A 16,698-nucleotide genomic window follows, 5' to 3' on the forward strand; every position below is an offset into this window, starting at 1 on the left:
TGCCTTGCAGCAACAATGCAATGGTTCATGGCAACTGCTGGCCTTGTTTTCAAGGAAGCTCACACCTAAAAAACATCAGTGGAGTGCCTATGACAGTGAGATGCTTGCCACCTACAAGGTGATCTGTTACTTTCACCCATCAGTGGAGGCTAGGAACTTTATGATACTTACTCATCACAAACCCATCACATACACCTTTCAGCAGACCAGCAATCACTTCTTACCAAACTATTCTGTGAATTCAAATACGTCTCTCAGTTCAGCACATACATTTGGCATACCTCAAGAATGTTGCTGATTGTCTATTACAAGTCACTAGCATCTCTGGCTGGATTGATATTGCCACACTTGCTGCAGCACAAGAGGCTGCTACAGGGCTGGACTCTTAGTGCCATGCCTCAAACACTGATCTCTGATTGGATCATGTCCCTATCACTGACACAGATACAAAACTGTTCTGTGGCACCTCCAAAGGCAAGTCATGACCTTTCCTACCACTCACTTTCTGCCAGCAGGCCGTTGACAGCATCCACAACCTGTGTTACCTGGCATTAAGACCACTACCAGGCTTGTTACCCATTGTTACATGTGGCGTGCTTCCACTCAGCCTGCCACAGCTGGGCCCATTGCTGTGTTCTAGTCAGTGCAGTAAGGTTGGCTGGCATGCCCATGCTTCTGGTAGTGATTTCCCTAAGGCTATAGGGAGTTTCACTCACATCTATATTGACATTATTGGTCCCCTTCTCACCTCTGACACCCAGCAGTATCTTTCAACTATCATCGCTACTGGCCAGAGACAACACCAGTTCCTGACATCTCAGCTGAAACATAGTGCGAGCATTCATGAGTATGTGGATAGCTCATTTTGGTTCTACACTCCACATCATCATGGATAGCGGAAGGTAATTTGAATGCCAGTGTTCAACAAGCTTGATATGACGTCTATCAGCCCCTCCCAACTCATGTCCCCTCACCTTCATTTTGCACTGCTCTCTGCCACTGCATCCATTGATCTTTTCCCTTTCTCTGCTTCTCTCCTTTCCGCACACTGTTTTCCTTTCCTTGCCTCTCTCACTGCCTCCTGATGATACATCAGAGAGCCTTGTCTGCCCTGAACACTCTGCCAGGATCACTGTCCCCCCCACGTGTCCTGCTATCTCCCCCCTTTCCCACTCCACCAGGGATTGTTTCTCCTATTCGACAGGTTTCATTTTCAGTCTGACCTGAGCAGCCAGAGATAATAGTTGTGTGTGTGTGTGTGTGTGTGTGTGTGTGTGTGTGTGTGTGTGTGATGTTGTTGTTGTTGTGTGAGGTGTGCTTGTTTATGTGAATGAGTGTGTGTTTTTCTTTTCTGATGAAGGCTACAGCCAAAAGTTTAATGTGTAACAGTATTTTTGTTGTGCCTGTCTGCGACTCAACTTGTCATCTTTATGGTGAGTAGCAATCTATCCTTTCCATAACTGTTGATTGCATAGAACTTTATTTTGTCATTGCAACAAAATTTACCACTTCCAAGTATGATTTATTGATTTATTCAGACCCAAAATCTTACATTGCAATTTCTACAAAGGCATGGGCTGATGCCAAAAAATGATTAATATACAGTACAAAATCACATGAAGATAAGGCACTTGTAACAACAGAAAATGTTTGGTATTTATCATGTGTAGGATCTTTTCCCTTAAGTAGCTAACAAATGCCAATAAACATGAAAACTTTGCACAAAATTGACACTGGTTGTGAAATATGAAAATACCAATGCAGTGTTAATATGCAAAAATATAAACAGTACATAATAATACATCCATTGATTGTGTTACACATAAATAACTTTAAAAAGTGATAAAAACTATGGTAGCAAATATATAAAGTAATAAATGTGTGACATTGTACATTGTAATTTATATATCCATGTGTTCACTCAATGAGTAGAAACAGTAACACTATAAATACAACTTTAGGGACTGTCTAAACAACTTTGTATGTAAAACAGCTTTTATTTTCACAAGGAGCTTATTAAAAAGCTTCAAACCTCTATGGCATGGACCCTTCTGCCACATTCTGTTATTTGTAGGACCAGCTATTGACCACAAACAACATCTGTGCAATGTCCTCAATGTGTTGTAAGTGTCAGTCATGGACAGAACAGTATTCTGTGTTGTTGTAAGTGCGTTATGTTGGAACTAAGTGACTTCAAACATGGACGTATTTTTAGTTCTGGTATGGTGGGTGCTACCATAACAAAGGTAGTCAAGTGTTTGGTGTTTCAAGAAGGACCATATCAAAGATTTACACTGCACACAGGAAAACTGGAAACACATCATCTGCTAAATTACAACATGAGTGAAAGTTTGTGTTGAGTGATTATGACATATGGTCATTGAAGAGGATTGTGATGAAAAATAAGAGGATGACAGCTGCAAAGGTCACTGCAGAACTGAATGTCACACTCATGAATCCCTTCAGCACTGAAATAATGTGATGGGAGCTCCAAAACCTGGGAATTGCACGGCAAGCTGGAATTCCAAAACCACACATCAATGATGCAAAAGCCCGAATACGAAAACATAGTGCCAAAATTCATAAAACCTGGACTATGGAACAATGGAAAAAAGTCATTTGGTAAGATGAGGCATGTTTCACACTGTATCCAACTTATGGTTGAATTTATGTGCCAAGAATGAAATGTGTAGGTGGTTTGGTGATGAGTTGGGCAGCAATATTCCACTGCCTCCATGGGTGTTCTGCAAGGAAGCATTACTGCCAAAGATTATGTGACCACTTTGACTGATCAGACCCGTCCCATGATACAGTGTTTGTTCCTCATTAATGATGCTGTGCTCCAAGATGATAGGGCTCCTGTTCACATAGTTTGCATTGGCCAGGATTGGTTTTGTGAGCACCTCTCCTGACCACCACAGTCATCAAATCTCAATATTATTGAGCCACATGATTGCTATCCACCTCCATCATCAGTACCTGAACTTGCAAATATTTTGCAGAAATAATGGTATAAGATTCCCTTGAAAACAAAGCAGGACATACAGTTATCCTTCTGAGATGACAGGAATCTGTTTTGAATGTCAGTGGTTTTTCTATGCTGTATTAGGCCTGGTAAAGTGTTATGTTTTTGGTATTCCCACATTTTTATGCACCACTTGTATGTTATGTGCTGTGAAGGAGGGTTTGCATGACTGTCTTGTTTTATTTCCATTTATTATTCCAATGGCTTCTTTTGAGTTGCTTCAAATAAAATACTCATAAGTACTACATCAGACCTTTGAGAATGTTGGGATTATGTTAAAATACCATAGTAAAACCATGAAATTTTTGTTGTCTCCTAAACTTTGGGAGAACATAAGATGTCATTCTCTTACTCATTTAACTCAACTAATATTATTAATAAAATGCAACTGTAATATATTCAAATAAGATGAGAAATTTAATTTCACTGTCCATTCAATATACTGTCTGCAATATATTATTTAACTAAATAACAATTACAGCAAAACCTTGTGGAGCTGGAAACAAGAGTAGCTGAACTTAGGTTAGAATACAATCTACTCACAGCGCTGGATGGATCCCTGATGGGGCTTCATGGCCTACAGAAATTAAATATAAGCCATAATTTAATTGAAACCATTTCTCCTGATGATCTTATCAACCTGGATGAACTGAAAGTATTGGATATCTCATTCAATCGACTCACTACTTTAGAAGAAACGTCTAAGGTATGTCCTACTTTTACCTGAGAATATATATGTATAGTCTATGATTTATAAATACAGCCATGGGTTGACAAGGGGGAATATGAAGAAGAGGGGGGGGGGGATAACAAAGTGTTAATATTTATCATCAGATCTCTGATTTGGTACTACTTGTAGTAGAGAGATAGATAACAAGATATATCTGCTCTGAAGCTAATGTTAAATTAGTTTAATAAGTAATAAAGATCCCTTTTTTATAAATATAATTACTGTACTATATTTTAGTTATAAAGCTTTGTCAGTCTTCTGTTTGAGACCTAGACAAGGGGTCTGCAGAAGACATCATTAATGAGTTTTATTTTAATGAACTGTAACCTGATACGGATAAAAGGTAAGATAATACTGTTCCATAAGATTCTTATGCATTTGTTTTATTACCTAATTTTCTGTGTCTATGACATAGTTTTGTTTCTATTACACAATTTAAAATTTTATAATTTTTCTTGTTCTATAATTTTCCTGCTTGTTTTCCAGTAGCCTTATGATCTACAAATCTTTCTAGCATACCATAATCTAATCACCTGATCTCCTGCATTATTCATTATCTTTAACTTACAGTGGTCTTAGGAAGCATTATTGCATCTACACTGCCTGACAAAAAAGTGAAGCACCCAAAAGACATGGTTAGATATAAAATTAGCTTCGTACATGTTCATAACATTGGCAGATTAAAGGAATGCCCAGTACCAGGTAGAACAGCCACCAGAGTGCATAACAGTTGTTCATGTTTAACGTTGTTACTGGGTCTGGTAGGTCACATTAGGGGCATGAATATCATCACATGTTGAGTGATCACTGTGAGGCACATGAAGATGCCACATACTCATGTAAGATAGTATTACCAGCACTTGATAGACCCAAAAGGACAATCATAGTGGGTGTCTATTTGGTTGACTGGTCAAATCAGGCAGTATCCATATTTTTGATACATTTTTCTGTGACAGTGGCCCAGTGTCAGACTGCGTGGGAATGTGGGGACAGGCATACTTGTCATTCAGATTCTGGTCAACTACATCTGATCACCACTAGAGAGGATTGCTACATTGTGCGCCAAGCACATTCTTAACATCTTCACATCTGTGTCTGTTGTCTGAGAACAAGTTATGGAGTTCCTGCAATATTCTTTGTAATCTCACACCATTAGTCAGAGAGTAGCAGCAGCTGATTAGGGAATTACCATTCCATGTGTAGGCTGCTATTAACACCACAACACAAAAGGCTGTGTTTGGATTGGTGCCATGACTGGGCAGCATTGACTGTTGATGACTGGTTGAAGTGTGAAATTGATAGCAGCAAGATTTGTGGGTAAAATTTAAGTATATACTGAAAGGATAGGCAAATGGGAAATGGAGGAGGTATACTGGTCACAGCAGACTGGGAACTCAAAACCAACGAGAAAGAAATTGAAGCTAAATGTGAGATTGTTTGAGCAAGACTCAGTATCAAGGGAGAGAATAAAATGATAATTGGGTCCTCCTATCATCCACAGGACTCATCTCCTGATGTAACTAAAAACTTTAAAGAAAACCTCAGTTCACTTGTATGAAGTTCCCCAGTCATACTTTAATCATCAATGGAGACATTAATCACCCAGCACTTAATTGGGAAAATTACAGTTTTGTTAGTGTTGGGCTTGCTGACATCCTGTGAAACATTAGTAAATGTCTTCTCTGAAAACTATCTAGAACGGATAGTTAAGAACCTTACTCATGATGGGAAGATATTGGATCTAATAGCAACAAATAGACCTGACCTTTTGAGGAGTGACCATGACATAGTTGTGGCAACAGTGATTACCAGAGTACAAAGAACAACTAAAACAAGCAGAAAGATATACATTCAGTAGACTAGATAAAAAAAATCACTAATTTCATATCACAGTGAGGAACTTGAGACTTTCAGCACAGGGCAGGAGCACATAGAGGAAATATGGCTCAAGTTTAAAAGCATAGTTGACCATGCATTGGATAGGTAAGTACACAGTAGAACAGTTCATGATGGGAGGGAGCCTCCATAGTATACAGTCACTGTAAAGAAACTTCTAAAGAAACAGAGATTACTGCATAATAGGTACAAAACAGAGCATAGCGAATGAGACAGAAACAGATGGTAGCAAAGCAAAGGCTGAAATGCTTAACTCCATTTGTGAATGTTCCTTTACAAAGGAAAACCCAGGAGAATTGTTCCAGTTTAATCTTCATACTACTGAAAAGATGAATGAAATAAGTATTGGTGTCAGGGGTATTGAGAAACAGCTGAAATTGTTAAAACTGAACAGAGGTCCAGGGCCTGGTGGAATCCCTATCAGAGTCTATACTGAATTTACAGCTGAGTTAACCCCTATTCTGACTATAATCTATTGCTCAGGTGTGTGGAACCCCTACCAAACAGGACTAACAGGGCATATTGAACATATACAGAGAAGCACAGCACTAATGGTCACCGGTTTTTTTGATCCATGGGAGAGTGTCAAAGAGATGCTGAAGGAATTTAACTGGAAGACTCTTGGAGATAGATGTAAACTATCCCAAAAAAAGTCTATTAACAAAGTTTCAATGACATTGCTCACACAGGGACCACAAGGATAAGATTATAATAGTTACTGCATACGCTGAGGCATTCAAACAATCATTCTTCCTGTGCTCCATACATAAATAGAATATGAAGAAACCCTAATAACTGATACATTGGGACATACCCTCTGCTTTGCAGAATATAGATGTGGATGTAGATTGTGCCCAGTGAAGAATCACATTTGTGCACTATATTGGACCTCAGATGACCAGCATCAGTGAGTATGGTGGTGATCTGTTGAGAGGTTCCATTCATCCAGAGCTTTGGAAGGGCACAGCCATGTTACTCCTGACATCATGGTGTGAGAAACTATTGAGTATGACTTCAGGTCATGACTGCTAATGATTGAGGGAACTATGAAAGCACAACAGCACATCGTGGACATCTTGCGTGCTCGTGTGTTACCTCTCATGTGACAGTATCGTCATTCCATTTTTAAATAGGATAATGCTTGTATACACAGGGCACATGTCTCTATGAATCATCTGCATGAAGGTGAGGTCCTCCTATGGCCAGGAAGTTCCCCAGGTCTGTCACTGATAGAACATGTGTGGGACCAACTTGGATGTCAACTCTACCTCAGTTCCAGTATTCAGGACATCAAGGACCAGCTACAACAGGTGTGACACAGCTTGTTTCAGGGGAGAATATAACAGCTTTATGACATACTTCTCAACTGAAACAGTGCATGCATCTACGCCAGAGAGGGTGCAATGTCTTACCAATATTGGCAAGTTCTTTGTAAATTTGACAGATATTGTGACTAGTGAAATAACATCACATACCTTCTCAACCCTTGAAACTTTATTTCATTTCCTGTTCCCCATTTGTGTGCTTCACTTTTATTGTCAAGCATGATATGTTGACTGTCTGTTTTGTTGGAATCACATACATTTTTTTGTGTTCAAGCTGTTATATGGTCATTTTGGTCAAATGGACTGCATATGATTTGTATTAAATTTCTCTGAAGATCAGTCGTTTTTCATATTGATTCAATGAATTGAGTTTTAGGTTTGAAAAATAGATATATTTTTCATGGTTAATAAATAAATATATTTGGAAGCCCTAATTCTTTGATCAGGCTTCTGCAGGATATTCTTGGGTTAATGCCACAAATAATTCATATTACATATCATAAAAAAGACATGTAAAGTTGTAGATAGGCACAATTAAATGACACCCACATGTATTGATATTCCTATCTGGCGTTTCCATTGTTTGACCATATTACACACCTTTTGAATTGGAAAATTTTAGCTTGATTTAATAAAGTGCTCCAAAAGATGACCCTTTATGATGCTATCAAATGAAAGTAGGCAAAGTGCGCGAGGTTTTTAAATTTTTATATCAGTCTGCATTGCAAGATTTGCTTAGGCTCTTCAAGCAGTTCTGTGGTGTGCTCCTCCCAGTTGAATTTATCATCAAGATTTAATCCCAAGAATTTAACACCATCAGCCTTTTCTGTCTGCTAGCCATCATATTTCAGACAAGTATATGGATGAAATCCTTTACAGGTCCTGAACTGCATATAGTGCACCTTCTCAAATTTTAGTGACAAAGAATTGCCAAGGAGCCATTCATTAATGGGCATGAAAATGTCATTGACAGTATTTTTCTTAAACTGTACTTTATTTGTTATTTACTGCAATGTTTGTATCAACTGAAAACAAAACAAACTGGTAATGTTAGTGATGAAAAAATCGTCATTTATGCAGAAGAAAAGTTAGGTAGTAAGATGGAAACTTGTTTTATGTTACAGGAAATTAGTTTCCAGTTGGCTGATAATTTATAGTTTAATAGTGGACTTTTTATACAATTTAAATCCTTTATTTCCTGTCAAAGAGATACAATTTGAACAGTTTTGTGGTATTTTCATTACGCCACAGTATTCTAATTTACTTAAAAGGATATTATTATTTAAACACTCAAACATCTTTCACATATCACATACGATATCAATAGCCTGTAATTTATTGTATAACAAATTAAGTATATTTTTGCTGTGAGTGTAAATAGCTGTCTCAATATTGAAACCATTTATAAATTTAAACCTTTGCTTTTATAATAGTATTATTATTTGCAATCAGATAGTTGAGAAATAGCTTGTGCATTACATTTTCTAAAATTTTTGAGAATGATGGCAAAAGTGAAATTAAACCATAATCAATAACTGTTCCTTCTGTTACCTGTTGCCACATCTGATATCACTCTTTACCCTTCTGTCTCCTTAACCTGTCCAGATCTTCCTAGTCTTATTTAATTCAGCCTAAAGGGCAGAAATTTCCCCTTCCTGTTCTGCTGTCTTCCTACCTCTATTTCAAATTCTGCAAAACCATTGAGGACCTCATTTACCTTTCCAGTTCCCACAAAATTCCAATTGTCCTAATGGATAAAATGACAGTATTCATCACAGCACACCCTAAAACTAACAGTTGTATGGTAAATATGTCATTTTTCACACATGATAAATAATTGAAAAGAATAATTTAATGAAATTACTAAGAAATAAGAAAGCATGTTTACAAAAATTTGGTCTATACACAGCTGCATATGTCAACAAACTATGTGCATAAATTTGTTGACCCAAAAAAATTAAAATTTACACCACCTTCTGAAAATATAAACAAGGTATAAACTCTACTTAATTATGCAGTAATGAAAACAATTATATAAGACTGTCTCTGTGCACTGCGCCAAAATGCAAACAAAAATATGACTACAACTTATTTGTTTTACTTAACTTTTTATGCTATCTCAAACAAATCTCTCTCTCTCTCTCTCTCTCTCTCTCTCTCTCTCTCTCTCTCTCTCTAAAACACACACACAACACACACACACACACACACACACACACACACACACACACAAATTTTTGTATTGCACATTCAAAGAGCAGCATTTGTGACTTTTGCACCACTATGATAGTTATAGCAAACTATGAATGGTTAATGTGTATTAAAAAATTAGCCATGTTAATGATTAAAAATTGATTAGTAATGTTGTGAACAGATCTTCTATATTTAATTGTATCTATAAAGTTTTTCAGTAGTTCTGTTCTTACTTTATGGGGTTTGCTAAAGTCTATACTGAAATCACCACTGATGATTTTTTCACGCACTTCAGAAAATTTCTTATCTCCATCAGGAGATCTGTAAATGCATACTACAATTGTTTTGAGTGATTGTAAATCTGTGGCTGATATTTCAAAATCCTGATTACAAGCCATTCCTTTTTTGACAAAGACACAGTTTCACCCCACAGGAATTGCTTTCTATAAGTGTAGGCTGTAATTTCATAATTGTTATGTTCACTGTTTGTAATGCAGCCTCGCTTAACCAGGGCTTATTCAGACACAGTACAGAAGCATCATTTAACTCATTTGAAAGCATTATTCCCTATTCTATTAATTTTGGACCATTTTTTTCTGAGTTACTTCACTAAGCTCTTATCTCTGGTTTCCTTTCTGACTCCTGTTTCTCATTAGATTTTTTAAAGTAGATGATTTATTTTATTGGAGGATAGAGACTTAATACTTTTTTTTATATTCTTGCTTAAATTATCACACTCTTTATGAAAAATCAGTTTCACTTAGCTCAACACTGAACCTTGTTCAGTTGATGCAAGTTTAATGTTATACAACATGGATTCTCAAACTGGGTTCTGTTTCTGAACTAAGTTTAGAATTGACTTTCAGTCAGATGTTCATACAGTCAGTCCTAAAAGTAGTAGATGAATTTAGCTATTTGGGCAGAAAAATACCTAATGATAGCCAAAGTAGAAAAGACATAAAATGCAGACTTGCAATAGCAAGAAAAGAATTTCTGAAAAAGAGATATGTTTTTATATCTAATATAAGTTTAGTCTTTTCTGAAAGTATGGAGTTATGGAGTGTAGGCTTATATGGAAGTGGAATGTGGATGATAAGCAGTGCAGACAAAAATGAACGGAAGATTTCAAAGTACACTGAAGACTGGATGGGTAGATTGGAGAGGTACTGAATAGCATTGGGGAGAAAAGAAATTAATGGCACCATCTGATTAAAAGAAAGAGATCAATTGAAAGGGCACGTTTTGAGGCCTCAAGGAATTGTTACTTTGGTAACTGGGAAAAGTGCACCTTGGTAGCTGCACGGTCAGTGCAGTGGATTGCTATATACATACATTAAAAAAATCTAAGAAAACTATGGGAGATAAAAATTGTAAAGGGGTATTAAAGAATGGAAATCTCATGATGGAATAACAACAATTTGGGAAGGATAGTTTGCTCCTCACCATATAGTGAAGGAATCGAATCACAGTCAGCACAGTGAAATGGAATACTACAAATACTTTAAGTTTTTGGACAAAGCCCTGTTCCCAGGGTGGATAAAATACACGCATCCTCACAGCTCTCTCACATGTGACCATTGCCCGTGGACACTTTGTGTGTATGTGAGATGCGTGACTGTGTGTGAGTGTTCTACTATGGAAGAAGGACTTTGTCTGAAAGCTTAAAATCTGTGTTGTGTTGTCTTTTCCATCAATGAGGATCAAAGCTTTGAGCATGCAAAGCAGGTTCAAATGGATGTAGGTCATAGTAGCTACGCAGAGATGAAGGTGCAAGCACAGGGTAGACTAACAGTGAAAGCTGTAAGGAACCAGTCCTTGGACTGAAGACCTAAAACAAAGTTACATGACTAATTCATTTATGAATAGTCAATAAATATCCTGAGTGTTCATCTGCCATGGTCTCACGAATGATGCCATGGAAAAAAAGTCATTTACACTTTCTCAAGTCTCAGCTTGAAACATTTCAACTTTTTTTGTCAGATATGATAATTTCTATTGTAAAAATTATAGATGTGATGTTTATCATCATTGTGATTGTAAAGATCATGCATTATTTCTAATATTTTATCAAATGCAAATTCCTATTATTTCAGACTGTTCTTCCAGCTTTGGAGTTTCTGTATGTTTCAAATAACTTGCTAACGGCCCTAGAAAAAGACTTCCATGGACTTCCAGTTCTGTGTTGGGCTGATTTATCACACAACCAGATACAAACCGTCGGCCAGGATCTTATAGCACACACTAGGTGTCGAAGGTTTGGTGTTTATGACACCCTTAGGATATATGTTGATGGTAAGAAGAAAACTTTTAATTATATATACAAGATTTTGTATGTGTGTGCATGTGTGTGTGTGTGTGCATGTGTGTGTGTGTGTGTGTGTGTGAGAGAGAGAGAGAGAGAGAGAGAGAGAGAGAGAGAGAGAGAAAACAATACGTGCTCCATTATACATGTGTATCAGGTAACAAGACAAATTTATTGATTTTAGATTGTCTACTGCAAATCATCATTTGATTCATATTGATGACAATGTAGACAATATGTTTACATTTTTTTCACCCTTTGTTCATAAAAGCATTAAACACATTTCAAAGTTTTTGATCACATCAGTAAAATCTCTTTGTTTTACCTTTAAAAAGTGTAGAGTTCACCAATCTTCGACATTATGATATGCTCTCCTTCATGGTTTACTTCATATTTCCCAAACTTTGACTCTGCATATAATATTTTACTAAGAAGGCAGTCATCAACACATCACAAGAAACAATATCTAGTACCATACCAAGCTTATTAAAATTTATTAATTTGGCCACTTATCATTTTGGATTGTCTCTACCTGTGTGGACTCCTAGAAGGAAAGATGAGTATTCTTTGAGATGTCAGAAATGATAATCTGAAGCAAAAAATCTCATATAAATAAATTCTGTATTCTGAAAGAAAAATTCGGAGTAAGAATTAAAATGCATGGAGAAGAAATAAAAACTTTGAGGTTTGCCAATGACGTTGTAATTCTGTCAGATACAGCAAAGAACCTGGAAGAGCAGCTGAACGGAATGGACAGTGTCTTGAAAGGAGGATATAAGATGAACATCAACAAAATCAAAACGAGGATAATTGACTCGAGTTCGAGTCTCGGTCGGGCACACAGATTTAATCTGCCAGGAAGTTTCAGTAGTAAATGAGTTTTTCTATTTGGGGAGCAAAATAACTGATGATGGTTGAAGTAGAGAGAATATAAAATGTAGACTGGCAATGGCAAGGAAAGCGTTTCTGAAGAAGAGAAATTTGTTGACATTGAGTATAGATTTAAGTGTCAGGAAGTCATTTCTGAAAGTATTTGTATGGAGTGTAGCCATGCATGGAAGGGAAATGTGGATGATAAATAGTTTAGACAAGAAGAGAATAGAAGCTTCCAAAATGTGGTGCTACAGAAGAATGCTGAAGATTAGATGGGTAGATCACATAACTAATGAGGAGGTATTGAACAGAATTAGAGAGAAGAGAAATTTGTGGCACAACTTGACTAGAAGAAGGGATCATTCGGTAGGGCATATTCTGAGGCATCAAGAGATCACCAATTTAGTATTGGAGGGCAGCGTGGAGAGTAAAAATCGTAGAGGGAGACAAAGATGAATACACTAAACAGATTCAGAAGGATGTAGGTTGCAGTAGGTACTGGGGAATGAAGAAGCTTGCACAGGATAGAATAGCATGGAGAGCTGTATCAAACCAGTCTCTGGACTGAAGACCACAACAACAACAATTGTGAATGTAGTGATGGTCAGGTCAGAACTTGTCTACCTAATCTCTTTGCTCTAAATAAAATAACCTATGATGGTCATAGGGACATGTGCATGGTTCAGCAGCAAAAAAGGTACATTTTGTTTCTCTAGTACAGTCTGGTGCAGGATGACCAGTTCACAGATTCAGATACAGATTGTTTGTTAGTCATTCAGCATTTATGCGTGCAGTAGACTTCATCAGTCCATTTACTTGTTAGTATTACAAAATACATATTTACATTATTTAAATTGCTGTATTTGGCATTTGTAAAAATTCTTCTAAAGAATGAAAGGGTTTGCTAACAAGAAGCTGTGCAGTTTTTCCTTAAATAATCTGATTGACATGCTTGTGACATGTTCACACAGTTTGCTACTTTTTTTTATTGAGATGTAGGTATGAGTACTGTTTGTTTTTGCTAGTATGTTTTGTGGTAACAGCAGAGTAGTACTCACTCTTGTGTTATAATCAAGTCTTTGAATTGTTACACTTAAATTTGGTAGTTCAGCAAAGTCATGTTATTCTGGAGGAACAAATAACAGGACACAGTTACTTTACAAGAGGGCATTCTGTTGGCTGTCATGTGATGTGTTGGCTAAAATGCTAATTTTCGTTATTTCATGACCTGTAAACTGTAAAGCATATTAATGCTGTGATTGACTTATCAGTTTTTCCAATGTAACAACTCCTTTTGTGATCAGTTAAACAGATAGTAACAGTTAGTTTCTTTATGCAAAACATTGTTACTTATTTCCAATTAAAAGGAATTTTATACAGTGGAACCCTGCAAAGCAAGCATAATTCATTCCAAAATCTTACTCACAGTTTGAAACGCTTGTTAAGCAAAACAACTCATCTCATATAAATTAATATAAAATACGATAATGTGTTCCATGCAGAAAAGTTACTAAAAGTTTTATCTTATTCATACCATTTATTCAAAGCAAATTATACATGCAGTATTATGTGCTTTATTATTCATGAGACATAACTTATTCTTTATTACTAGGAAGCTATCTGTAGTCATTTGTTTCAGTCGATGCTTCCACACTTGGCAAAAATATGACATAGCATTATTATCAAATAAAGTTGTAGTGCACATAGCCACTGCTTTATTGGAGTGATGATTTTCAGTGTATGATGTAACTGATTCCCAAGCTTTCATCATTTCTCTTGTTGTTCCAGAAGACTGCTGCTTTGCTGTTAGTGTCTCCTCCTCCTCCTCCTCCTCTGATGATGATGAACTCCTCTCTACAACTTTCTGCTGTGAAGCACACTGCAACTCCATTAGCTCTTCAGTCATTATTTCTAGGCTGTGATTTTCCACACGCTCATTGATATCATTGGTGCCCACTAATAGTCCCCTGCTCCTGGCCATAGTCTAACAGTTGCCGATTTGTGTGAAAAAATGTTTGACCTATGGTGACCTCAAACAGCCAATAAAAGATACTGCAATTTTATTGATGCCTTCATAGTATGTACCCACAGCAAAGACATGTTGGATGTCTTCATGCTACAATTCATTAGCAAAACTCATATACTGAAATGGAATACCAGTTAGGAGAGTAAAATCATTTTCTGTCTAGGAGGTTTAATCTCATATTTTATAAGTCTAAATTCATTCAGTCTGTAGTGCAGTGGTTACTCACTTGTTTTGTTTTGAAGCCAAGTGTCTGTTCATTTAGTAAGCCAGTCAGTCAAGCCCTCACCTGTTGCCTGTTTACATCTTCAGAGCAGCAAGTTACATATTCAGCGTTTCCTGTATTTTACTACTAGTGTTGTTCTTAAATTTCGTGCACATTTTTCTATTTTTGAGGTGTAATCTCATGTTTTGTAACAATAAGTGTACATTCAGGCAGTCTGTAGTGCAATTTTCATTTCTTCTGAACAGCCAGCCACACATCTCATTGATGTATCAGCATCCATTAGTGACACATCAGGAGGGTAGCAAGTTGCATATCTATTGTATTGTATTGTACGGAACTGGGGACCTAGAAATGATGGAGAGGCTTCGTACCCACTGTAGCCCTCAGTGGCTCACAAACCCACAACAGGCTACAGCAGTCCACTCACCCCACCGCCGCCCCACACCGAATCCAGGGTTATTGTGCGGTTTGGTCCCCCAGTGGACTGCCCCCGGGAAAGTCTCACACCAGACGTGTAGCCCCAATGTTTGCATAGTAGAATAATTATGGTGTACGTATACGGGGAGAAAGTGTTTGCACAGCAATCACCGACATAGTGTAACTGAGGCGGGATAGGGGGAACCAGCCTGCATTCGCCGAGGCAGATGGAAAACCGCCTTAAAAACCATCCACAGACTGGCCGGCACACTGGACCTTGACACTAATCCTCCGGGCAGATTCGTGCCTGTGACTGGCATACCTTCCTGCCTGGAAAGCAGTGTGTTAGACCGCACGGCTAACCTAGTGGGCTGCATATCTAGGTTCTGTTGGCTTGTATAGTTTACCTTCTGAATTAGTGGTGCTAGGATGGGTAGGATGTGTGCATACTGTGTGCAGATGCAAGAGGAGTGGGCTGCAGTTTGTGAACAGCTTTATGCACTTTTGGCTATGGTCAGCCACCTTCAGGTTGTTACCTCAGGGTGCAGTGGCAGTGGAGAATTTGGCATGTCCATGGGACATCCCAGGTATTGCTTGTTTTACCCATGGGATCTGCTGGTAAGGCGTCTCCTAATATACCCATTGCAGTGTATTCACCCTCACAGCAAAGTGAATGGTTGGTGGTAACCTGTTCACATCACTCAAGATGGAGGGACAATGTAGAGACTGACTGACTGGCCTTGCCTATTTGCCTGTGAGTGAACATGTGGCCATTACTTCAGCAGAGTTCAAGCAGGCACAAGTGGGCAGGGGTTTGCTAATTATTGGAAGCTCCAATGTTAGGCTCATTATCGAGTTCCTTACAGAGATAGCATTCAGAGCTGGAAATAAAGACAATCTGAATTCTGTTTGTCTGCTGGGAACCTCATCTAAGATGTGGAGGTGGCCTTGCCTGCAGTTACTGAGTGTGCAAGGTGCAGACGTTTGCATGTTGTGGCTCACATCTGAACCAGTGACATTTGTTGCATGGGTTCTGAGGCCATCCTCAGTTCATACAGGTGGCTGGAGGATGTAGTGAAAGCTGCTGGCCTCATGCACAGGGTTTTAGCATGGCTTACAATTTTCAGCATTGTTCCCAGAGTAGACTGAGGTCCTTTGCTTTGGAGTCGAGTGTATGGTTTCAACCAAAGGCTTCATTGACTCTGTGGCAGTCTAGACTGCAGATTGCTAGACCTGCATTATAGGGTGGGGATTTGTCAGGTTCCACTTGATAGGTCATGGGTGCAGTACATAAGGAAGTAGTTACTTGGGTAGCAGAGTACTTGTGCAGTGCCCTTGGTAATATTTTAGGCTAGGCAGTAGTTTGAGGCACTCTGATGAACACTCATAGTCATTATCCAGAAAGGGAAGTCAAACTGTTTTCAGAGCAAAGACACTTTGCCTGTCAAAATTTTATCAGTAAATTGTAAAGATCTCAAATTTACTGCCCCTCAGTAAAGTTCTTATGCTCAAATTATTCTTGGGACCGAGAACTGGCTGAAACCTGAAGTAGAAAGCTCTGAGATATTTAGTGAGTCTTGGAACATATATCAGAAAGACAGATTAGATGCCATCGGAGAGATAGTGTTCATTGGAACTGACAAAAACATTGTCTCTGTTGAGGTCAAAGTTGAGTGTGATTGCAGTTA

The 16,698-nt window shown here is 37.9% G+C and overlaps 1 protein-coding gene across 1 annotated transcript in view; it reads left to right on the plus strand.

Annotated features, from left to right (window-relative positions):
* The window catches only part of LOC126088549 (leucine-rich repeat and death domain-containing protein 1), a 212,636-nt gene that overhangs the window by 184,933 nt on the left and 11,005 nt on the right, over positions 1-16,698 (plus strand). Inside the window, exons 6-7 of the mRNA XM_049906733.1 lie at positions 3,507-3,731; positions 11,263-11,461. Of these exons, the coding sequence (XP_049762690.1) occupies positions 3,507-3,731; positions 11,263-11,461 (424 nt within the window). The remainder of the gene's footprint in view (positions 1-3,506; positions 3,732-11,262; positions 11,462-16,698) is intronic.

This window comes from Schistocerca cancellata, chromosome 1 (assembly GCF_023864275.1).
Source record: "Schistocerca cancellata isolate TAMUIC-IGC-003103 chromosome 1, iqSchCanc2.1, whole genome shotgun sequence".
Taxonomy (NCBI): domain Eukaryota; kingdom Metazoa; phylum Arthropoda; class Insecta; order Orthoptera; family Acrididae; genus Schistocerca; species Schistocerca cancellata.